The sequence below is a fragment of the Schistocerca serialis genome, chromosome 11 (genome assembly GCF_023864345.2).
Source record: "Schistocerca serialis cubense isolate TAMUIC-IGC-003099 chromosome 11, iqSchSeri2.2, whole genome shotgun sequence".
Lineage (NCBI taxonomy): Eukaryota > Metazoa > Arthropoda > Insecta > Orthoptera > Acrididae > Schistocerca > Schistocerca serialis.
In genome coordinates, this window is record NC_064648.1 from 36,072,578 (window position 1) to 36,098,611 (window position 26,034).

The 26,034-nt window shown below is 41.4% G+C and overlaps 1 protein-coding gene across 8 annotated transcripts in view; it reads right to left on the reverse strand.

Moving 5' to 3' along the window:
• LOC126426860 (uncharacterized) overlaps positions 1-26,034 on the reverse strand; it is a 156,399-nt gene that overhangs the window by 21,734 nt on the left and 108,631 nt on the right. For all 8 annotated transcript variants that reach the window (XM_050088890.1, XM_050088891.1, XM_050088889.1 and 5 more), the window contains one exon: positions 7,773-7,874. In XM_050088890.1, the coding sequence (XP_049944847.1) occupies positions 7,773-7,874 (102 nt within the window). The remainder of the gene's footprint in view (positions 1-7,772; positions 7,875-26,034) is intronic.

Genomic DNA, 26,034 nt, shown 5'->3' on the forward strand with positions numbered 1-26,034 from the left:
TAACAACAATACGAATTAGGACAGATCATTTCTCGCCACACAGAGAGGCGTCGAGTGGTAGACGAGCACATTTAGACGTACGCTCGAAAGCAGACTAAGCTATCGGCCCGTCTGCCACTCGACACTTCCTCCGAGTGGTAAGTATCAATCTATCCTCACTTGTACTGTCAATAATACAGGTGTCTGTGCGACTGAGGTTTAACCGCCTCACTCTGTTGAAGTACGTCCTTCGAGCACCGTCACCACTGCAGCCGCATCTGTCCCGTGCGGTACAGTGCCAGACTCACGAGGGAGAGGAAGTGCACAGTGAAAATTTAACACTCGTGCGTATGAAAATCTGTCTAATGTCATAGTTACGGTGGAAGAGACTCCGTCTGTTCAAATGGCACTTCTTCTATGACGTCACGAGCTGCCTGCTCGTGACGGATCACCTGTAGGTCCGTTTTTGCAGCTCGAACTCCACATTCTGATGCACATCCTCCAACTACACTAGAGCACTGATTATCCCAAACAACTGGGACCAAAGGTGTTCAAATAACTGATACTTTATGACAACTGAACATCTACCAAAAAATGTTGTACCAGTATTCACTGGAATACGAGACAGAGAAATAATAGATAGACCCAAAAAATTTGTATCGCACGTCTTACAAATGGCACAGAGAACTGACCACACAGTCTAGTTCAGAACATTCCAAACGGTCATCAAAGCAGGACTACAGACCGGTGGGTCGGCTGCCAATTCGTGTGCGTCCGAAAGACATTTTTTCGGAAAAGGAAATTTAAAGTTTTATCCGACTGTAAATTCCTAATTATCTACTTCCTGAGTGAATTATGGCATAGCAGTTAACTCGTAAATGTAAACTTTCAATTACAATGCATAATTCTACTGAAAACATTGTTTATCACACATGTAGCCTACATTATTAAACACTTTAGGTGGCACGAGTCTACCTGAATGATCCTTTTGCAATTCACCCCCAATTTCTGACCTTCTTGCAACACAGTGTCCCTCATACCTTCCAATCTTTTCGAACCGTGGAACTGTAACAGTCACATCCGTATTTCTACAATCTTTAACAAACACATCACATCGTTTTAATCTCAAACCAGCACAAACCCAATAGTACTAATGTTTCACGTGCGACAGAGCACAGAGCACACAAGTAATCTATGTTATCAGGTGGTGGTAGCAGGCCTGCCTGCCGCCAGTGCTCGGCTGTACACCACTCGATTTCCGAGGTGCTTAGCAGGTTAGTTCAGTGAAATAACATTCACTGCTCTGTGAGTGAACTACTGAACTAAGAACCACGCCACTTGTCGTATACAAAGATCTGCCAGCCTAGCAATGATAAGAAGTAGTGTCAGTCCAGATTTCAATTTTTGTGACTTAACCACTCGGTAGCAAACCCACCCGGTCAGTTGTCCAAAATACGGTTTTGCCCCCGAGCTTTTACTTGTTACTTTGCCGCAAAATCCCACAAACATTAAAGACGGCAAATATACAGCATCATACGGTTCGTACAGTCTGCATCTACATCTATACTCTGCAAACTTCCGTGAGGTGCACGGCACGGTAAACATCCCTCGTGTACGGAGTCAGGGAAGAATGACTGTTTGAATGACTCTGCAGCTGCAGTAATTATTCTAATAATCTTACCCTCACAACCCCTACATGAGTGATATGTAGGGGGGTGTAGTATATTTCTAGAGTCATCATTTAAAACTGATCCCTTAAACTTTGTTAATAGACTTTCTCGGGATAGTTTATGTTTATCTTCAACAGTCTCCCCATTTCAGTTCCTTCAGTATCTCTGTGACACAGTTCCACAGATCAAACACACCTCTGGCCATTTGAGCTGCCTTTCCCTGTACACGTTCAACATCCTCTGTTAGTCCTATCTGGTACAGGTCCCACACACTTGAGCAATATTCTAGAACCAGTCGCACAAGTGATTTATAAGCTGTGGTGTGCGTACTGTAAGACCTTCAGTACACACACCGTCAGATTATTTGACTTGTCGCTCTAACGAAGTAGGCGAGTGTCAGCAATATGTCTCGTGGGCTTATTGTGACGTGTTTATCTTCTGCCATTAGGTCAGATGATAGAAAAGCCACTTGCACGCTTAGAGTAGCAGATTGACGGTGACCAACTTTAAACAGAACTTGATTAATTTTCACACACATTTATTAAAATAATAAAAAGCATAGACATTACGTAACTTGATTCTGGATGCTGTTTACAATTGACAATCTGAAGTTCCTTTGATCTTGGTACATTAATCTTATTCTCACATATCTCTGATACTTGACAAAGTATCTATTCCTTTATCTTCATGGCTATGTTCAGGAATATCGAATCTTATAAGGCGCAGACTGAAACTTGACTATAGACTGGTACAGACTGCTGCAGACAAATGCAGACTGGTACAGACAAACGCAGACTGACTAATCAGAGGTCTGTACACTCCTTATAATACCTCGTGCGTTCAGGTATCACTTCACGAGTGTGATCCGCGAGGAGAAAACGTTCTATGTTAGCAGCAATCTCATTGGCTGCGTTACATATTAATATGCGGATCGGCGGAAGCAGAATTTGGTCCGTCTCCAAGGCAGCGCCATCTCGTAGTGCGGAGACGGACGAGTGCTGCGCCTGTGCTGTTGTGCTTAGCGGGGCGCGCTCTAGTGGGAAAGTTGTCTACACGCTGACTACACGGAACTATGTACACAACACAAGCAATCTCCTTTGTAAACTGACGGCACTTCCCCAGTATTTTACTAGTAAAATGAAGTCTAGCACTTGCTTTACCCACAACTGAACGTATGCGATCAATCCATTTCGTATACCTACGAAGTGCTACACCCAACACAATAGGATACTACATTTTTTCATTTTGCAAACTGCAGTCCTGACCACTTTGCATCTTAAAGGAATGATTAGCTTCTTCACTGCACGGTTCTTTTTCATTATTGTCACCATCAGCAGACTCTTCCTCATTCTCGTGAGAATCTCTCTTCACGACGACACTGGCAACATTTTCATCGTTCATCAATATTTGACTTTCGGGACAGTCTAGAATATTTTCACAATTGCACTGAAGATTCTTTAATCGCCCATTCATTTCAGATACAAATACGCTGTTTGGTGATAGGGAGCAACAGCTTATTCTGAACTTCACGCAGTACCTAAATCCTATTCATCGTCATGTTTAGCCTCGCACATTTTGTACTACATCACAAAATGGCACTTTCCAATTTTGGGTTCCCACTTGTCTCTACCGTTTGTAGCAAGTTCCTGATTTCTGAGATTAATGTGGACCTTAAATTGCACGGATAACCAAAAATCCAGTAATCCAAATTGGGCACAGTTTTACTGGAAACTGTCATTTACTGTATACAGAGTACACATTTGAAAGTCCACTGCATTACTTTTACATTATTCGCAACGAACTGGCAACTTATTTAAAAGCTCACACTTAAAACACACCGTATTTTGTATTAAAGAATGGAAAATACAGGATGGAATGTAACAATTCTATTTTGTATTACTTGCTTTCATTTCACTTTAGAAAATAATCATCCATTTTTTTTTTTTTTCTGTTTCGGCTTTCATTCACTTTTTCCCTGACGATAGTTCTCATTTCTCAGAGAAAATGAGTATATTCAAACGAGTGTTGTTTTACGTACTCTAACAACTGGTTGACACATTTCAGTACCTCAATGTGCGCAGCAAAAATTTCATAAATCAACTCATCTTCAGTTACCTCTACTGAACACACATTGCTCAGCATACCTGCATCACTTAGCTGATCTAATTCCTCTCCACTGTCATTATTATTTAATCACTCTGTGTTTCCACAACCACAAATTGGTTTCACAATATCAGTCAGACATGTAACAGCATTACATTCCTCGCTACTGTAGCTCCCAAAGGCACTTTCAGTAGAAGCTGCTGCAAAACAGTGGCAGATGTTGCAACAGAAAAATCTTTCAGTGATGTCCGAAAATAGGATTGGGGCCAGCTTTGTCTTCTAGCAACAAATTGTGAATCACATGTATGGTAGTGTATTCTAAATGAAAATATTTCCTCAAACTGTATTAAAATACTTCAGGCTTCATATATCTTCTTTTTAATTCCCAAATTATGTATACATAATCTACAAACCAGATAATTGGAAGCTTGTTGTATAAATGATCTGCCATATTATCCGAAAGCTGGAATAGTTATCTTTGCTGATGATGATGCAAGTATTAAAATTTAGTTCAATGGAGAAACTTCAACAGTTTGAAAAATAAATAACATTTTCTTCTAAATTATTAACTGTTTCTCAGCATATGGCCCATTGCTTGTATAAAACACAATGCATAGAATTTCAAGGCCCCGGCAATACCATTATAAATAGTGCTGAGGGTAGATCAATAAATGACAGAGAATATTCCGAACTCTCTCGTGTTTATCCTGACACGAACCTAAACTAAAAGATAGATATCATCTGGAATATCTAAGCTCTGCAAAGTTTGTCGTAGCTGACTCTGAAAAAGTTATAAAGCTGGGGTTGTTGAGGACAAAAATGCTTGTTGCATAGAAGCAAGTAATAAGGATAATATGCTGTGTCTACATCGGAACCTCTTGCAGATAGTTTTTTAAACAGCAAAGCAAGCCTTCTGTATAACCTAAAATCATTTCTCCAGGACAACCTCCTCCTACTCAATGGGTGAACTTCTATTTAAAAACTGATAGTGGATAGACATTGTTTTTAAGTGTAGTTGCCCAAGTAGGACTAATAAATAAAGCATTTTTAAATCACAAATGATGTCTACATACCCTGTAAACTGATGCATTCTACATCATTTCGATAAAATACATGCTCAAACGTCGAGCAACAAGTTACTAATTAACTAACTATTGACATCAGCCTCACAGTACATTTATAGTCTCACTTATGATGTTTGTCAACAATCAATCAGAGTCTGAAAATAACTGTAAAATTCATAAATATAATACTACAAGGTGAAATGACTTACGCAATCTGTGTCTCAGCTTTAGTGTTGCACAGAAGAGAGTGAGGTATTCAGCCTTAAACCCTCTGGCCACTTACTTACCCAGGGATGTGCAAAATGTAATAGATAATAAAATTATCTGCAAATACAACTACTATTCCATAATATATTTTGTGTGTGTGTGTGTGTGTGTGTGTGTGTGTGTGTGTGTGTGTGTGGGGAGTTACTCGTCGTGGCTCTGGTCACAAAAACTGACACGAGTCAGGACAGTGGTGTGCTGAACACATGCCTGTGCAATCTGCATCCAGTGGCGCCTGTCGACTGAGGGTGACACGGCGGTCGACTGGTTCCGTTGGCATTCTGAGACCTCTTCGGACAGAATTTAGAAATACAGAAAAATGAGGGAATGTGTCTGATCCGATAAAATGAACAAAGAGGAAGTCTAAGGAAGAATGTAAAATTAGGCTTCGCTTACAGTCCAAATGGAACAGGTACGACAAACGAGTTATATCCTATGAGGCCGAAACTGAGCGTTATAATTCATTTATGAAACCGGAACAACTCTATGCTTTGGAGTGTCTTATCGCAAATAAGAAGGGATAGTTGGAAAAGCAAAGAAGGAAAAGCAAAAAGGTGCAAGGAGTATATAGAGGCTCTATACAAGGGCTATGTACTTGAAGGACAATATAATGGAAATGGGAGAGGACGTAGATGAAGATGAAATGGGAGATACGATACTGCGTGAAGAGTTTGACAGACCACTGAAAGACCTGGGTCGAAACGAGGCCCCGGGAGTAGACAACATTCCATTAGAACTACTGACAGCCTCGGGGGAGCCAACCACGACAAAACTCTACCGTCTGGTGAGAAAGATGTATAATATCAGTTTCAAAAGTCACGGCTGCAAAATACTAACACGAATTCTTTACAGACAAACGGAAAAACTGGTAGAGGCTGACCTCGGGGAAGATCAGTTTGGATTCCGTAGAAATATTGGAATACGTAAGGCAATACTGACTCTACAACTTATATTAGAAAAGAGATTAAGGAGAGGCAAACTTGCATTTCTAGTATTTGTATACTTAGAGAAGGCTTTTCACAATGTTGACTGGAAAACTCTCTTTCAAATTCTGAAGGTGGTAAGAGGTAAAATACAGGGCGTGAAAGGCTATTTACGATTTGTACAGAAACCAGATGGCAGTTATAAGAGTTGAGGGGCATGAAAGGGAAGCAGTGGTTGGGAAGGGAGTGAGACAGGGTTGTAGCCTCTCCCCGACGTTATTCAATCTCTATCTTGAGCAAGCAGTAAAGGAAACAAAAGAAAAATTTGGAATAGGAATTGAAGTCCATGGAGAAGAAATAAAAACTTTGAGATTCGCCCATGTAATAATTCTGTCAGAGACAGCAAAGGACCTGGAAGAGCAGCTGAACGGAATGGACAGTGTATTGAAAGGAGGATATAAGATGAACATCAACAGAAGCAAAACGAAGATAATGGAATGTAGTCAAATTAAATCGGGTGATGCTGAGGGAATTAGATTAGGAAATGAGACACTTAAAGTAGTAAAGGAGTTCTGCTGTTTGGGGAGCAAAATAACTGATGATGGTTGAAGCAGAGAGGATATGAAAAGTAGACTGGCAATGGCAAGGAAAGCGTTTCTGAAGAAGAGAAATTTGTTAACATCGATTATAGATTTAAGTGTCAGAAAGTCGTTTCTGAAAGTATTTGTATGGAGTATAGCCACGTATGGAAATGAAATGCGGACAATAAATAGTTTAGACAAGAAGAGAATAGAAGCTCTCGAAATGTGGTGATACAGAAGAATGCTGAATTTTAGATGAGTAGATCACATAACTAATAAGGAGTTACTGAAGGGAATTGGAGAGAAATTTGTGGCAGAGCTTGACTAGAAGAAGGGATCAGTTGGTAGGGCATATTCTGAGGCCTCAAGGGATCACCAATTTAGTATTGGAGGGAAGCATGGAGGATAAAAATCATAGAGGGAGACCAAGAGATGAATACACCAAGCAGATTCAGAAGGATGTAGGTTGCAGTAAGTATTGGGAGATGAAGAAGCTTGCACAGGATAGAGTAGCATGGTGAGCTGCATCAAACCAGTCTCTGGACTGAAGACCACAACAACAACAACAACAACAAATAGTTGGGAAAATTTGGAAAGAGTTAAAAGAATACACTCAGGAAAACTCTGGCTCACCAGAAAACTTGGAAGAATATAAAAAGCGAGGAGGTTCACAAGTACACTGTAAAGGTTGCAGAAACAATTTGAAAATAACTGTAAAAATTTTATGGACAACTATTGAGGAGGGACAAAAACTTAGTGAGCAAAAGATGTTCAATTGCATCACATTATTGCAGTCCAAGTGGGCAAAAGTAGTGAAAAGAGATGCACAAGAAACTGGCATTACACTACAGATGATTCAAAACAGAGAAAATTCAGGAGCAAAGTCAACAGCATAAAATCATTTGAAGAGAAGCAACTAAAAAGGAGGCCCACACATCACATTTCTGAGCAGGAGAAAAAGGAAAGAAGTGAAAGAACGAGAAGGTTCTGGGAAGAAAGGAAACCAGCGGTCAAAGAACTTACGGGTCCACACGGCCTGTAGTTGGCCGAGAAAAAAAGAAAAATAATAGGGCAGAAAGTCTCCGCCTTACAACTTGCAGGTCTTAGTGACTTGCCCTTTTTCTAGCCTTCCCCATTTTATCAATTTTTCCTTAGTATATGAGACTCTTAACCGATTACAATACGAACCTCTCTATTTGTCGTCGGTTCCAGAATCACGATGTCGCCCACTTCCTCTCTGTCTCTCTCCTCTGTCCTCACGACACAGGTAACGTCTGGGTGGTCAGCTCCCTGGAAAAAGACAGTAAAATGGCAGACAGAAGATAAGGCTCACGACTGACCTACATCTGATACCACCAAGGTTACAACTGTTAGCACGCTGACAATCACTACGAAGAAGTTTGCACAATACAGTCAAGAGGCAGTCCACATCATCGCGTGCAGTTTTTTCGTACTCTTACAGTTGCTCGACTGGTAGGGTTTCATTTAGCGTTTATGGCTGGCACTTAACTGATCTGTGTACTTGGTTTAAAATTATGAGCAAAAGTTGCTGATGTCAGTTACTTTCCAGAGATAATATTTCAGTATATCAAATACAGTGGTCAAAATAAATGTTGAACACTGGTGAAATTTTAATACTGGACACTGCGATCCACAAATACGCTACAATATCAGTACACCGGTTCCTCTGTAATGTAATTTTTGGCAGAAACCGTCCATACTTCTGCCAGGAGGGTCGATTACGTGCAGCCTTCGGCAACTTTGTCACCTGTAGACACCGCAGAACTCGTGCCGTCACTTCGACACGGCTCGGACGACAGTGACACGTGGCTCAGAGGCTCCGTATACCCACTCTAACGGAGCACGGACGAGACAGGTGGATGCCGCAGTGAATGCCACCGCAAATCAAAGTGACATCTCGAGAATCTGAAACGAGTTTCTAGCGACAGGATCGGTCGACGACTATCACGTAACGGGCAATGGAAGAAAAATGGCAGCCGTGTGGGACAGATATCTGCATACGGTGGCAAGCGGACGTTCTGTGCACTACGCTACACACACGTGTGGCAGTTCCAAACGATTACAGGAGTGCAGGTGTCGACACACATGGCACGAAATAGGCTCCGTGAGCAGGGCTTAGGTGCCGGAAGGCTTCTCCGAGCTCCTCCTCTAAATTAGGCTCAGAAAGTGGCTCGTGTCGGACGGAACACTCTCTGTGGACGAGACAGCAGTGGGACACGAAGCTCGTTTCCGATGAGACGCGTATCGCCGTCCTGAAAATACTGATATGCTTTATCGAATGGTGTTGCCACCATTTGACTGAAATAATTTTTATTTTACTGTTATATGACACAGATTTCAGCTTAGGGCATTTTCAAGTACAAAAACTTATTTACATGTCAAATGAGATCAGACTGGTATGAATTACGAATCCTCGTCAAAAAAGCGTACCTGATCGTATAGGCCAATTTGTCACTAGTAAAAGTTAAATGTGTCTAAAACATATAAATATATTGCAGACTTTCATTTCGAACACTATAGCACAACTGTTAAATGAAACCGCTAACCGATAAGACAGGTACGTGCCGTAATACTGTGTCTCGAGCGAGGATCAAACGGATCGCTGTGTCGAGAAGAGATATACAGATACCACTGACTGAAGGCTGCCCCTATTTTGATTGTACTGAAGCTGGAAGTCTTCCTACATGTTGGTCAGAGAGCATGAAGATGGTGTAATGTAACACAAACTGGTAGCACAAATAAAACAAAACTGGAAATTTACACAGCTGAAGGACTTTTGATTTGACACTTTTTACCGAGATGTTCCACTTCCCTGCTCTCCGTCAATTTACAAAAGATGTTCACAAGTTAGGGTATTTGGTAACTGGGAAGCACCCCACTTTGAGGGAGCATTTTACAGTCTGTGCGAATCGGAGTTGTACCGATCCCGTGCTACCGCTGAGGCAGGCTGCGAACGGACACTTCTGCCTTCCGGGTGGAGTCATCTGTTCTCAGGTGCTGCAGACGAAGGGCACGGAGAGAATGTGATCTCTGTGATGTCAAAGAAAATACTCGCCAGAAAACAAATAACATCAAAATATACAAGTATTTGTAACGAGTGTTACTGTGGTGACGGACTCTCGACAGATATGTATTCCCTCGCCGACTGGAATACGTGCAGATGTAGTCAATCTGGCACAGTCGAGAATTGTATATTATAGGCAATACATCAGTTCGAGCTATCTCAGTTTGTTATTCTAGTCGATACATCGAATGACGGAAATCTCTTTTGGCACATTTTGACGCAAAAGTAGTAGTAGTCCGCTACGAAGAGCTGATCCGCAGTTAGAGGGGCACCGATTAGCAGTATCCTTTTGGCACGAGAAATACGGTGGCCCGTAAATACATTGCGAGTACTTTGAAGAATTGACCTACAAAAATTCTACAGATCAACTAATGAATTATTTTACATATCAACACCTATTACCAAAATTGGAAATGTAGGAAGAAACGTTTTAGACAGAATGTTAACGTTGCCCGGTTTGTGGGTGTTCCCGAAAGACTGCGGAAAGGACTCGCCTCTACCAGGCTGCCACATCACGGTAATGAGCCTGGCCACACATCTCTGTGCATCTGTGAGTTTCTGGTGAAACATAATGTGGCAACGCCAATCCAGAGTCCCGACTTCGCTCCTGGCAACTTCTCGAGATCGAGAAAGTATTCGCAGGACACCTTTTAGACAGCAATGAGGCTGTCCGAACGGCTGTGACGCCAGCCTCGAAAGAGATCCACAAAACGAGGCTTTCGAGGGGGAGCGCCGGGGACGTGCGAGTCTGTGGAAAAAATGCGTAGATGCCCGTGGAGAGCACTTTGAAGAATGTTAATCATTTGTACACGGATTGTTCGTAATATTACGTTAAAATATATATTTATCGAATTTCGGGACTCACCTCACCGAGGCCCCAGGATGAGAGGGGAACTCCTGTAGCACCTGTAGTAAGGACGAGGAGACACCTACTGGAGAGAGCAAAGAAAAATAGAGCAGGGTTTCTGTAGACAGCCAAATTGGACACCAAAAGAATGTGCAGGAAACAACAGGCAAGCGTGCCATTAAATATACTGCCGAGAGCACCGGACACAAAATCGGATGGGAAGGAAATGGGAGTCAATCACTAAATAAGGAAAACGACACACTTTATGTTGGGGGCAACTGTAATAATGCAAACCTATGACAACAAGATAGAATAACAAATTAGTAGTTTAAGGCATTTGTACTTTAGTGGCATATACAGAGCACAACTTTCAAGAGCTGAATTCAGTGAAGTCGCAATTATTGTAAACAAACATATTGTAGGACTTCAGATCCAGTCACAGTGTGCCAAAACACGTCAATCGTACTCTAGTAGGGGGGAAATATTGTCAAATTCTTCCTCCGAGCTCTGTTTCTTCTTACGCAGAGAACTAGAAGACAGTAAGCTGCTTCACGTTTTACTTTAGCACGAAAGCTTACTTCAGCATTATTGCGTTCATAAACACATGTCCTGACACTGTAGATGGACGTATCAATTTTGAGTAAACCATTATTACCGTCTGTAGTTGTCGGATGTAATATTTTTTTCAGCAACACTTAAAGTTGTTCGACAATTTGCTGTTGCACGTATGTTAAGTTCTTTAATCTGATAATTGCAGCAATTCAAGTCTGACAGCTAGCTGTTTACTACCATTAAAAAAAATTTGCAAATTATTGACCAACTTTAAAGCGTTGCTGGAAAAAATATTACAGCCAACATCTACAGACAGCAGTAATAGTGTACTCAAAGTTGACATATGTCCATCTACAGTGCAAAATGGACATGAAAAGATTCCCCCCCCCCCCCCCCCCACAAAAAAAAGGGTTGACAAATAAAGAAAAAAAGTTTCATCTTCCCTCTCATCTTGTGATCTGAAGGAACTGCCCTTCCTTCTAAATTTTCTCCACTGCAACCCTCTCTCCTCCCCAAAGAAGGAACTATTCGTTCCTAATTCTAGGATAGAGTTTACACACTACTGAGGCAGAACATTATAACCACTTGCACAATTGTGTAACACACCTTCGGAACGTAATACGGCAGCATTTCACGAATTTGACGAGTCCTCGGTATGCTGTCAGAGGAATGTGGCACCACACGTCTGTGGTTTTTGAGTGCGGACCTGGCACCCGATAATGTACCAGACGTAGTCCATCGTGCTCAAACGACCCAAATTTAATGGCCGAAATATCTGTGTAAGTTTAGTAATCGTGCTCCTCAAACCACTGCAGCACAATTCTGGCTTTGTGAACTAGACAGTTATAGTGCTGGAATAGGGAAGACACCTAGCATGAAGGTATGCTGGTGGTCCACAATAATGTTCACTTATAAGGAGAAGTCCTCAGCAGTGGGATCAACTGAAACAAACTATATGCCGATGCATGTTAGTCCCACGTATCACGCCCTGCAGCCAATCACCCTGTGATTACTCTCAAATGAGACCTCCCCCCTTCTTGTATGCAAGTAATCAATGGAAAAAAATTTCATGATTTTGTTTGATGCTCTACAACAGGGGCGTTCAACCTTTTGGCTTAAATGGGTCACTTTCGAAGAAGATGAGTATTTTTGAGCCAGGTAATATACTTAACACTAACAATAACGGCTGGGAAAGGGGGGCAGGGAGGGAGGGAGGAAGAAAGAAAGAAAGAAAGAAAGAGAGAGAGAGAGAGATAGAGAGAGATGGAGAGGGGGGGGGGAGAGAGAGAGAGAGAGAGAGAGAGAGAGAGAGAGAGAGAGAGAGAGAGATGGAGAGGGGGGGAGAAAAAGAGAGAGAGAAAGAGAGAGAGAGAGAGAGAGAGAGAGAGAGAGAGAGAGAGAGAGAGAGCTGGAGAGGGGGGGAGAGAAAGAGAGAGAGAGAGAGAGAGAGAGAGAGAGAGAGAGATAATCTAATGTGAGCTTCATATGGCACAAGTTTACAATTGAAAATATTTGGTTTATTGTAACTTTACTTAAAGGAATTCTCTCTCTCTCTCTCCTTTTGTCCTTTCTTTTGTCATTCACATGATAGATGCTCACTTCTTGGGCTGCATATGGGCCGTGGACTTGACAATGGACACCCCTACTCTACAGCTTTAAGGAAGGAACATTTAACAGGCTGGTTGCAAAGCATAACAGTTGAGGTACAGGCTTTCTATGCAAAAAGTTGTGGTTTTAAATCTCATCAGGTGCTTAGAAATTTTTTATTTTTAAATCTTTATCAAAATGAGTCTGGTCATTATTTTTTTGTCAATGAATTAGGTTAAGTGTAATATTTTTCTTATTTCTATTCCTGTGTCACATCATTTTTATCACTGTAATAACTTTTTCAATTGCTCTTAGTTTTTCTTCCTCTCATTTTTCCCCCTCACTTTGAATTTTTGCACTTGTGATAGTAATTTTTTTACCTATCATAACATTTAAACATTTGAGACTGCTAATGTATCCAGTACTTCCTGTCAGAAGCCTATTGCTGATGGCTGAAATGTTTCACTTCGATGGAAATGGTGGATTTTTTTTATCAATTCAGATGTGATGTGTTACAGATTTATTTATACTGCAGATGAGTGACACTATAACAGTAAAGGTGCATGAACTTGAAAATGCTGGAGCCCTAAAAAGAGAAGAACACTCTCGAAATTTATTAGTTCTGCCAGATGCAATATAATACAAAAAGTCGGTTGAGTGATGATTGTAAATAGGGGTTGCTGAGATACCAATGGAGAGAGGCAAGTTTGGAATTAGTAGGACAGATAGGAAAACCAAGAATAGTACATAACATAATAACATGCAGTTCGAGATGTATTTATTTATCTATTTATCCGTGTACTTCACCTCACAAGATTAGGGCGTTGTGAACTTCTCTTACATCTACCCACAGTGAGTCAACATTGCAATTCGTACAGTACATGAGTAACATAAAACAAAGATAATGTTGTTGTTCTTGTTCTTGTTGTTGTGGTCTTCAGTCCAAAGACTGGTTTGATGCAGCTCTCCATGCTACTCTATCCTGTACAAGCTTCTTCATCTCCCAGTACTTACTGCAACCTACTTCCTTCTGAATCTGTTTAGTGTATTCATCTCTTGGTCTCCCTCTACAATTTTTACTCTCCACGCTGCCCTCCAATACTAAATTGGTGATCCCTTGATGCCTCAGAATATGTCCTACCAACCAATCCCTTCTTCTAGTCAGCTGTGCCGCAAATTTCTCTTCTCCTCAATTCTATTCAATACCTCCTCATTAGTTATGCGATCTACCAATCTAATCTTCAGCATTCTTCTGTAGCACCACATTTCGAAAGCTTCTATTCTCTTCTTGTCAAAACTATTTATCGTCCACATTTCAAATCCATGCATGGCTACACTCCATACAAACACTTTCAGAAACGACTTCCTGACACTTAAATCTATACTCAATGTTAACAAATTTCTCTTCTTCAGAAACACTTTCCTCGCCATTGCCAGTCTACATTTGATATCCTCTCTACTTCGAACATCATCAGTTATTTTGCTCCCCAAACAGCAAAACACATTTACTACTTTAATAGTCTCATTTCCTAATCTAATTCCTGCAGCATCATCCGATTTAACTCGACTACATTCCATTATCCTTGTTTTACTTTTGTTGATGTTCATCTTATATCCTCCTTTCAATACACTGTCCATTCTGTTTAGCTGCTCTTCCAGGTCCTTTGCTGTCTCTGACAGAAGATAATATTTCATTAATATATTATTATTATTATTATTATTACTGTAAGATAATGATAACAGTAATAATAATAATAATAATAATAATAATGAATATATGGACTTCACAATGTGTCAGTAATATCAATGTTGCATTATGGTATTTCCTCATAGCATACTTGCTGAATTTGAGTAATGACATCGAACACAAATGTGTGACAGCAGTTCAGAAGGAATTAATGTGAAGAAGAAGGTTACCGGTCAGAGAAAAAGTGAGAAATAATGGTGCAAGATTAGAAAATTATGTGGAAGGAAGACTACAGAAATAGAAAGGGCTTGGATAAAGATGGATAGTGCTGAGAGTGTGACAGAAATACTTGTTCCCTGTGAGACAGACCGAAAACCACTGTGATTATGGCCATAATGGGAATGTAACAGAGGTGGGCAGGACACGAAGTAAGTAAGGAGAATGGGTGAGAGACAGAGGGAGGGATTCTCTGCCAGGTGATGACAAGTGAGAAAACACCCAGACAACTACCAATGGGAGGTACATTGGTGATATCACAACACGTGTGGGAGTGATGCAGATGCACCGTGAAGCCTGCAGGGGGCTTTACCCGATACGTGTCGTCAGAAGCCAGTTGCTGATGGCTGAGATGTTTCACTTCAATGGAAATGGCAGGTTTTGTATCAATTCAGATTTGATGTGTTACATATTCATTTCTATTGCAGATGTGTGACACTTTGACAGCAAATATGTATTAACTTAAAATTCTGGAGCTCTAGAAACAAATTAATCGATGTTCTAATGACTTACTTTGAAGGACAGTCAAGGAAACACTGAAATGTCACACAGTCCACAATCATAATAGAATTTGTAAAATGTGCCTTTCAGGACACGAATAAAGGATTTAAGTTTTAACACGATGGCGTGTTCGCCACTGACTTACCTAGTTACAATAATAATTTCTACCATTGCAACTTTGACTTCTGTCATTTTCTACTGGTTAAGGTGCTGAAAACATAGCTATTGTAAACATTATTAATATAAGTAAAAAGGATGTGAGCTTATGTGGCTGATGTCAGCATTCGTCACATACAGAATAGGAATGTGACAGATGGAATTAAATCTCTTGAAACTGGGTTTGTGGTCTCTACCCATCATGAACATACACAGTGAATCAGCTTATAATTCTTCACACAATGGAGCAAGTATACATTATCGATATATACGGAAAAATATAAATTTATGTCCACTTGCAAAGGTTCAGGGAACAAGCAGTGCACACTATGAAACAGAAGTTTCCTGTATACGAGTATATGCTGTCCCTTAAAGGCATTCCAAAATTTTGTGGCTGTACTGAAATGTTAATAAATTTGTCCTTCTCTTGTCAGCACTCCACATGCCACATTAGTGGGCTCTACAGTTGCCTGTGTTCTAACTTTTGCCCACTCATGCACACTTGAAGCAGATGCACGGTCCACTGCAACTACAACAATTTTATTAAAACTAAACAATTACCTTTAGCATTTCATTGGAAAACCGTGCATTTTGAAAATTCGAAGAACACAATATAATTCCTTATAACACTAAAGCAAGCCAATGTAACATTAGATGGGAATGTCCAATATAGTCGGATCTACTTTGCGTTACACGAGTGTAGGGGAGTCGAAACAAGTAGTGAGCCAGGACGTCATATCAACTTGAGATTTTTTATATATGTAATTCATTTCTAAACTTTATTGATTATTTGCAGAGTAAATAATTTAATTATTTACATTTAATAGGTAACGAGTTTTAATGAGAGGGATATAAATATGTTTTGGCATAGAAAATCACCTTATTGCGTTATGCAAGAACGAAAACTTCTGTGTTGCGCGATCAAGTAGTCGTCGAATGCGGATCTTCTGTAACTTTCATGAATGGGCATAGAATTGTTAATTTACAACCCAGAGTTGATTTAAAAATTATTTAGGGAACCACGGCCCGACTTTGGAGCAAACAAATCGCGTGCAAACTCTCAAATATGGGCGTGGAGTTTAAGATACGCGACTGGATATCGGGCGTTATCGTCGCGTGTGAGATTCAGTAACATTAACCGCAATTTGCGGACATTAGATTGATAATAACTATCAAAGACTTACACGAACGGCATAGTAATTGTGTGTGCGAGTGTATACCCGTCCTTTTTTTCCCCCTAAGGTAAGTCTTTCCGCTCCCGGGATTGGAATGACTCCTTACCCTCTCCCTTAAAACCCACTTCCTTTCGTCTTTCCCTCTCCTTCCCTCTTTCCTGACGAAGCAACCGTTTGTTGCGAAAGCTAGAATTTTGTGTGTACGTTTGTGTTTGTTTGTGTGTCTATCGACATGCCAGGGCTTTCGTTCGGTAAGTCACATCATCTTTGTTTTTAGATATAGTAATTGTCTTGATGCTCAAAGCAAGCGAGAAGCAATTTACTGTCTGGATACGACAAATATTAATCATTGCACAGCCAGCTCGTTCATACGTCGCTTAGCAAGCGAGAAGCAATTTACTGTCTGGATACGACAAATATTAATCATTGCACAGCCAGCTCGTTCATACGTCGCTTAGCAACTCGTAAACAAACAGTGATAGAATTACTGAAACAATCTTCTAAGTATTGACGACCGCTACACACATATCAGAAACTAATTACTCTAACTGTGAGTGACTTCTGGATTGGACGAGTTATCTTTTATTTCAGTTAATTGATATTAATAAACTTCATTCGAGGTTGAAACTTCATCAATGGTGTCGTGCATGTTCAGTTTAGTAGGGCAATAGATAGTACTAGCTATGCTACTATTTATAGTTTTAAAAGAAAAGAGAACACATACCTGTTTTCCTTTTGTGAAATGTTCGTACTTCAGTCACCAGTATTTTCAAACCAGAGGCACGAGTGATGCTCCCTGACAACAGTACGATATCGTGAATCACGGCACATGTGTGCCCCTTTTTCACTACATTTCTGCATTGAAAATCTTGAGATAGAGCCACGGTACAAAGAAGGAAGAAAGAACAGGAAAGATCAGCGAAAGAAACGAGAGAAGAGGAGGTCACACCGATACTTTCTATGTACGAAAAAGTACAGTATTTATAACCGTGATGTGGCCAATTACCCTACAATTTTATTGATCACATCACTATTAAATCTAACTGACCTTACTTTTGTTATCACCTGACTTTGCTTCAGCACATCACTATGTAAGCTACGTTTTTCTTCTTCTCCTTCTTCGTCTTTTCCTGTACTTTTGCTGTACATATTTAAACTTAAAAGTGTTCCACACTCAGAGCCTACATTCTTGTCCTGTAAATTATTTAAATATTCATAACACCACTATGTACGACTTCTGGTGATATTTTCATTGACACTTCCAGACTTCAATAGAGAATGGCTTCAGTAACAAGGCTGGTTTCAGAGTGGAGTAAAATAAAGCAACTGGAGCAGTTATTTATCGATTCCAAACAGCTCGTTTTTTTCAGTACAAACAGATTTTTCATTTGGTATTTTGTGTGCACTTTCGATACAGCAGTTACCAAATTAGTACTGTGCGATTTCTGATCCGGTGGTGTATGTTTATACTTTAGAGGGACAGCAGAAGAGGAAGGGAAACCAGTTCCCCTGCAGCACTGACAGACGACGCAGCACACTCGACAGTACGGCACCGGAGACGGGCCCGGTCAGTCGGGCGAGATGAGACAAGCAGCTGTTTACCGATCCGGTGGGTACTAGAGGACACTGTAGGACGTGCAGTTCAATTTAAAAGAACACGATCGATATCTGCACGTAGGTGATTAATAAAGTTGTGACAAGAAGTCTGTTGTTATTTCACGAGCCCAATGTAACAGTCTATCAAAGTGAAAATGGATTACCGACATATCGACGGCATCAGAAAGTGAAAGTCGAGGAAGTGACGTTACCCTGAAAAAGTAGACACCGATCGTTTATTCCTTCGCTCCCTGCTCACGTGGAGTACGACCGAATTCGATCGAAATAGTGTCAGACCTCTGACGGTACATAAATCGCTGTGTGGCCAGTACTAATAGTTACTTCATGAATGCACTTGCAGGGTGTCTATTTGTGCCGATGTGGAGTGGCCGTATCAGCTTTGGACACGGGCTTCTCTGTTCCCACTGCAGAAGCTATAGTGAAAGTTGGTCTGTACCGATCTGGCTAGTTTCTGTATCTACAGGGCTATTACAAATGATTGAAGCGATTTCATAAATTCACTGTAGCTCCATTCATTGACATATGGTCACGACACACTACAGATACGTAGAAAAACTCATAAAGTTTTGTTCGGCTGAAGCCGCACTTCAGGTTTCTGCCGCCAGAGCGCTCGAGAGCACAGTGAGACAAAATGGCGACAGGAGCCGAGAAAGCGTATGTCGTGCTTGAAATGCACTCACATCAGTCAGTCATAACAGTGCAACGACACTTCAGGACGAAGTTCAACAAAAATCCACCAACTGCTAACTCCATTCGGCGATGGTATGCGCAGTTTAAAGCTTCTGGATGCCTCTGTAAGGGGAAATCGACGGGTCGGCCTGCAGTGAGCGAAGAAACGGTTGAACGCGTGCGGGCAAGTTTCACGCGTAGCCTACGGAAGTCGACGAATAAAGCAAGCAGGGAGCTAAACGTACCACAGCCGACGGTTTGGAAAATCTTACGGAAAAGGCTAAAGCAGAAGCATTACCGTTTACAACTGCTACAAGCCCTGACACCCAATGACAAAGTCAGACGCTTTGAATTTTCGCCGCGGTTGCAACAGCTCATGGAAGAGGATGCGTTCAGTGTGAAACTTGTTTTCAGTGATGAAGCAACATTTTTTCTTAATGGTGAAGTGAACAGACACAATGTGCGAATCTGGGCGGCGGAGAATCCTCACGCATTCGTGCAGCAAATTCGCAATTCACCAAAAGTTAACATGTTTTGTGCAATCTCACGGTTTAAAGTTTACGGCCCCTTTTTCTTCTGCGAAAAAAACGTTACAGGACACGTGTATCTGGACATGCTGGAAAATTGGCTTATGCCACAACTGGAGACCGACAGCGCCGACTTCACCTTTCAACAGGATGGTGCTCCACTGCATTTCCATCATGATGTTTGGCATTTCTTAAACAGCAAATTGGAAAACCGATGGATCGGTCGTGGTGGAGATCATGATCAGCAATTCGTGTCATGGCCTCCACGCCCTCCCGACTTAAGCCCAGGCGATTTCTTTCTGTGGGGTTGTGTGAAAGATCCAGTGTTTAAACCTCCTCTACCAAGAAACGTGCCAGAACTGCGGGCTCGCATCAACGATGCTTTCAAACTCATTGATGGGGACATGCTGCGCCGAGTGTGGGAGGAAATTGATTATCAGCTTGATGTGTGCCGAATCACTAAAGGAGCACATATCGAACATTTGTGAATGCCTAAAAAAACTTTTTGAGTTTTTGTATGTGTGTGTAAAGCATTGTGAAAAGATCTCAAATAATAAAGTTATTGTAGAGCTGTGAAATCGCTTCAATCATTTGTAATAACCCTGTAAGTATATTTCATAAATGGTAAACTCGAGGTCATTCTGTAATGGCTGGACTCGAAGTGAAACAACCTTCTGCCGGCTGTCGAAATTATGTCAGTGGCAAAGCAGAACTGTGTGCGAGGGATGTGAAGTTGTACTGCACCGTTGCAAAGGAGACTACTTAATGCACAAAATTTTCTATTTGTGGCTGTTACTTACTTTGTTAGATCCTTCCGACCACTAAGGAGTGCCATGTGATGCAGTTTGTGCTCTGTCAGTTTCATATTGAGGTAGCGTAGTCTAATATAAATTTGTGCCCATTAGAATATTTTAATTATCTCTAGTGGCACACAAAATGTCCTAATATCTTTAAAAAATATTGTTTTCCTTAGACAGTGTGTCAGTCCCGTTAATTTCACTGAACAGGAGCTGAAATTCTGAGATCTGTTGGTTGGTTTAAAAAGAAGGTGAGGAGGGGGTGGGGGGCAAGGTCCAAACTGCTAGGTCATCGGTCCCTAAGAGATCTGTTGCATTCACTTGTCAGATAGCACTTAAAACTTCCTCGTGATAGAAAATCCGGCCATCCGTATTCTGAGAGGGACACCAGTGTGGGGCAAAGCAATTCGTTCGACAATCCCCAGTCGGTTATCACATTTGGCAGCAAAATGTGCAATATAAGCTGCCAGATGCCCGAATCTTCGTGTAGAGCGTTCGACATCATCTATCACAGCACAGTGTGCAGCACCCTTGCGACCGAAACTTAAGTCACGTATCTCTGCTTCCCCATAAAGCGTGGCTGTTGCTTCGGACTGTGTCAGGCAAATTTCCGAAAAGCTAACTTCGTGAGGCAAACTGTTGCCAGTTGTCTTGAAGGCCCTCAGATGATGTGTTTCACACTAGAATGTCATGGACACCTCTTGGCCAGAAGAGACAAATGCTGGTGATGTTTAATTCTTTTCAGAGGCAGACGTCAATAAAAATGACAGATACCTCTAATCTGTGAAAACAAATTTTCGAGGCAATCCCGGTTCAGCCGTCCCATTAAAATATACTTAATGCCGAGTGACAGAAGGCCATAATGAAGGCCAAATAAAGAATTAATTGACATTAATAGTCAGTTCTGGAAGGGTAGTAGCTGCTCCCTGTTGCCAGTCTGTCTTTTCTCACAGCAAAAATACACTTTATCGTGGATCATTTTTTGAAGTTGCACACTAATGTTTCCTAGTTGACCATTTTACAATAATTCGGAATGGCAAATGAGTTACCGACAAGCCGAAAGAAGTCTGCAGTTAGTTCTTCTCCTGCCACCACCGCATTCAAAAAAAGTCACAGGGCTGGATACACACATTGGTGCTCTCTGCTGTTAACAGTGAGACGAAACTACAATACTTTATGGCACATTTTAATTTCAGCATTATCTAACAATAGCAGTTCCTCGATTGGCACTTTCGTCATTACTTGCCTATTGGAAAGCTTTATGTCACAGCCAAGAAAGTGGTTGTGAAATATGAAGATTATTTGGAAAGTAAGGTCTGGATCGCTGTAGCTAATCAAAAGTCATGTGAACATCAAAATGTTCACACATACCAACTCGCGGCAGGCACTGTTCGTCAAACAACACAATTTGCATTGGTACTGTAACAGTGTACTTTTTGCAATGTCAGTTCAAAATGTTTAAAACAATTGATAAACCTTTCAACTGTCAAATTCCATTGGTGACTCGGTTTTTGACAGCAAGGAACATTGCAGCAGTGGAAATGCCGAGACAGGTAAGTGGGGTGTACAGCTCCAATGAGACAGGTGAGAGCAAAGTGCATTAGTTGGTGAGAGATTTCGAGAATATGTAGATGGAAAAATGTCCACAATGAACTGCAATCAGTTCGACCGTCAGTGATAGAATATTTGGTCGTAGCTGTGGATGAAAAGATTTGTCAAGACTGAGCAATTTTCACTCGTTCAGCTACCTAAAGGAGTTTCTCAGCAGCGAGCACACTCCAATAGACGACACGGCGAAAGAAGCAGTTAAAGAGCAGTTATCCTCATAGGCGGCAGATTTCTATGACTTTGGGAAACTAAAGCTTGTAGAACATTATGACAAATGTTTAAACAAATATGGAAACCACATAGAAAATTAGAACAACATTTTAAGGAAATAAATGAAAACAGTCTTTTGAAAACATTGTGACGGTTTATGTTTGATAAGAAATTGGACCTTACTTTACAAATAATCCTTGTAATTTGTACAGGTGATGGGGGACATCTAAAAAACCCACACTCTTTTTTTTACATTCTGTGAATTCAGGAAACATGAACTGATATTATCAATAGGCAGTTCGTTCCAGGTACATCGACTGTCAGGCCCGTGTTCAGAAATGACTGCAACAACACTGTAATGTATCTTATGAAGCGACGAATCTATTAAGTTTAGCAATTTCACTATCATCTGAAATGAAGTCCATGAACCATAACAACAGGCACTTTCTTGTGGGCCTACAATACAATCCACGATTTCATCAAATGTCACATTTCCACTGACATTCATTTCATCAACACACACACACACACACACACACACACACACACACACACACACACACACACACACACACACACACACGTCAGAAAATGGCAGTCTCTTAGCTTTCGTCCAATTTAACACATCACTCAACATTCCAGTTCCACAATGGAACAAATGCGAGGACCATGTCTTTAAAATGGAAATTTCAGGGACTGGAAAATTAAATTTGTCCCTTAAAAAGGTATAGCACCAACTAGAGAGAGGGTGAATAGTCACTGCTTTGCATACGTCCTCTCTTTTCCACTCGCCTTTCTTCTTTCGAAAGAGTGAACATTTTATTTGAGTTCCAGAGGAAACCTTCTTCAAAACATCCTTCTCTTCATTAGATATATAAGGGGCGTTCAAGAAACAAGCCAGAGGCATAATTAGAGGCATAATTACAGAAACCAGTACCTGTATGTTAGAAGTATTGACCCTGGCTGTTGAGACACTTGTCCCACTGTGATACAAGGCAGTGAATGGCTGTATCATAAAATTTCCGGGGCTGCGATGTTAATCAGTTCCACACGTACAGCCGGACATCGTCGTCCGAGGTGAATCGTTTGCCCCTCAGAGCCTTTTGAGGGGACCTAAAATGGCGTAATCGCAGGGAGAGAGGTCCGGACTGTACGGAGGGGGGCCCAGAACCTCCCATTTGAAATTCTACGAGAGTGGCTGTGTTGGCCATATGAGGCTTTGCACTGTCGTGGAGCAGAATGACCCAACGGGTGAGATTGCCCGGTCGTTTTGCTTTGATCGCTTGACGGAGGGTGGTCGAGGGTTGCGAGTAACGCTGGGCACTCACTGTTGTCCCGTGCTGCAGGAAGTGAATCAGAAGGGGGCCATCTCGATCCCCTCAAAAAGGCTCTGACGGACAAACGATTCACCTCAGACAGCGTCATCCGGCTGTACTTGCAGAACTGGTTAACACCGCTGCCCCGGAATTTTACGAGACAGCCATTCGGCACCTCGTGTCACAGTGGGGCAAGTGTCTCAACAGCCAGGGTCAGTACTTCTCACATACAGGTACTGGTTTCTGTAATTATGCCTCCGGCTCGTTTCTTTTTGCACGCCCCTTATACATTATTTGTAGCCAATCGACTCTCCCTTTGTCTGTGATGAAAGACTTCCAGTTTCTCTCTCGTGTGTCTCTCTCTCTCAATTTCAAAACAATGCTCACAGTTTCAAGTTTTTTGTTCTTATCCTCTAATTCTTTCACTCGACCCCGAGTTGATGCAATTCTTCTTTTTCCGTGTTCGGGAAATCGGTTAACATGTACTGATTGACCTTCAGTTTCTTGGGTGTCAAGTTCTCAAATGTTTCAGGGTCCTTTACAGACTCACTATAGCCTGCCACCTGTCTTCCCTGCTTTCTTTTAATTGTATTTTAGCACGTGCACCAACATTGACACCAAATGGAAGATTCACACACAGTACAGCACCTGGTTTCAGAACTTTTATGGCAGGTATATCGACAGCTCTGCTCACAAGTCCCAGACGCAATCATCTGACTGAAAATGCTGTTAACAAACAGTACCATTTGATACATTAATATGGTCTTTTTGGTAGCACTTTACTATTCACACTTGTTGAAATAATATGTCCCTGTGGAACTAATGGTAGATAATTTAATTTGTCTTCCTCTTTGTAAGACAAGCAACCGCTGACAACATACCCCAGTATTTTTGGTGTGAAACACGTGAAAAATGAAACAAAACAGACAGGATCTAAGCTTCCAAAATAGCAGTAGCTTCTGTATTACTACAGCCACTCGCTTCAGTGACGTCACTGCACAACGATTTTCTCACTCAATCTGAGCCTTTCATTCTCGCCCCAGGGCCCCAACACCCTCCCCTGGGGCACACCAAAAGCTACTTCTAGGAAATACAGGCTGTTTCAAAATGAAGGCTTTGTAGCACATATTACATTCATCTTACAATTACGAATAATACAATAAAAGAAACAGAAACACAAACAGTTTTTCTTACAATTATTCAGTGTAAACACCGATCACACATCGAGTCGATAGGCGAAGTTGTTACGAAATCTTGAGCAATGTGTCAGGAGTAACTGTTACAAAAACACTGTTTCTGAAGTCGGACAGATCAGCTGATATCGGAGGCCCACACACACGATAGCGTCAGACGGTGTGCGAACGTCGAGGTCTCCTGTAAAATACTGTGTCGACCGGCCTCTCGCGCCCAATCCACCGGTTGGATACGACGTCGTTTGACCGGACGCGTACCGAGTTACGCCAGTGAGGCGGTGCACCACCTCGGTCCCAAATAAAGATGTGTCATTCAGCTTCTTCCCATTGAGAAACGGGCCATAGCTGTAGCACATCAGGATAAGAAACAACAGTTACAGTCGATTCACTGAAAAAGAAAGGCCCACAAACTTTCCACGGGGATATTTCTCGGGGCTAAGCGTGAAAGACTCGCACTGGTCCGACACGTTTCTCAGTCACTCTTTGTCACTCTGTACTCTTCCCATTGCACACGGCTATACAAAGTAAACTGTTCGAGCTGCTCTTTCATTTGGTGTATTATTTACAATTGTAAGTTGAACATAATAAATGCTACAATGCCTTAAAACCGGTACGTTCATTTTGAAACACCCTGTATAGTGCATCTACCTGACTGCCTCGATCCAAAGCTTTCAGTACATCGTATGAAAAATGTGTGAACTGGGTTTCAAGTGATCGACGTTTTTGCAATCCATGCCGGTCGGCATTGAGGAGGTCGTTCTGTTCGAGATACCTCAGTATGTTTGAGTTCAGAATATGATTCAAGATTCTGCAACAAATCGATGTGAGGGATGTGGTAGTTTTGTGGATCACTTCTACTACCCTTATTGTAGACGGGTGTGACCTGTGCCTTTTTGCAAGAATTGGGCACGGCGTTTTATTCGAGGGATCTACAATAGGTTACAGTTAGAAGAGGGGCTAATTCGACTGCAAATTCAGTATAGAAGCTGACAGGAATTCCATCGAGCCCAGGAGTTTCATTCAATTTTAACGATTTAATCTTGTTTCTCAATACCACTGACACTGATACTGATTTCATTCATCTTTTCAGTGGTATGAGGATTAAATTCGGGCAATTCTCCTGGGTTTTCCTTTGTAAAGGAATGTTTGAAAAAGGAGTTAATAATTTCAGTTTTTGCTTAGCTACCTTCAACTTCAATTCCTGTCTGATTCGCTGGGAACTGATCACTAACTTTAGTACCACTAGCCAGAATTGCTTCGGGTCCCGTGAAAGATCACTCGACAATATTCTGGTACGTTAAGCCAATGAAGGCATCACATATTGCTCTCTTGACAGCCAAACACATCTCGCGCAGCATCTCTCCGTCTACGCTTTGTGTTACACCTATTATGCACCAATTTGTTTCTTTAGAAATTTCCTTCAGGGACTGTAAATCACAGAAGGTTCCTCCTCTTATCAACTTCTGTACAGGGTACATATCTATCCAGTGCGTGGTCAACTACTCTTTTAAACTTGAGCCACAGCTGCTCTACGTGCTCCTGCCCTGCGCTGAAAGTTTCTAGTTCCTCACTGAGATATGGCACTACTGATTTTTTATCTGGTTTACTCGACATTTATATCTTCGTGCTTGTTTTAGTTGTTGCCAC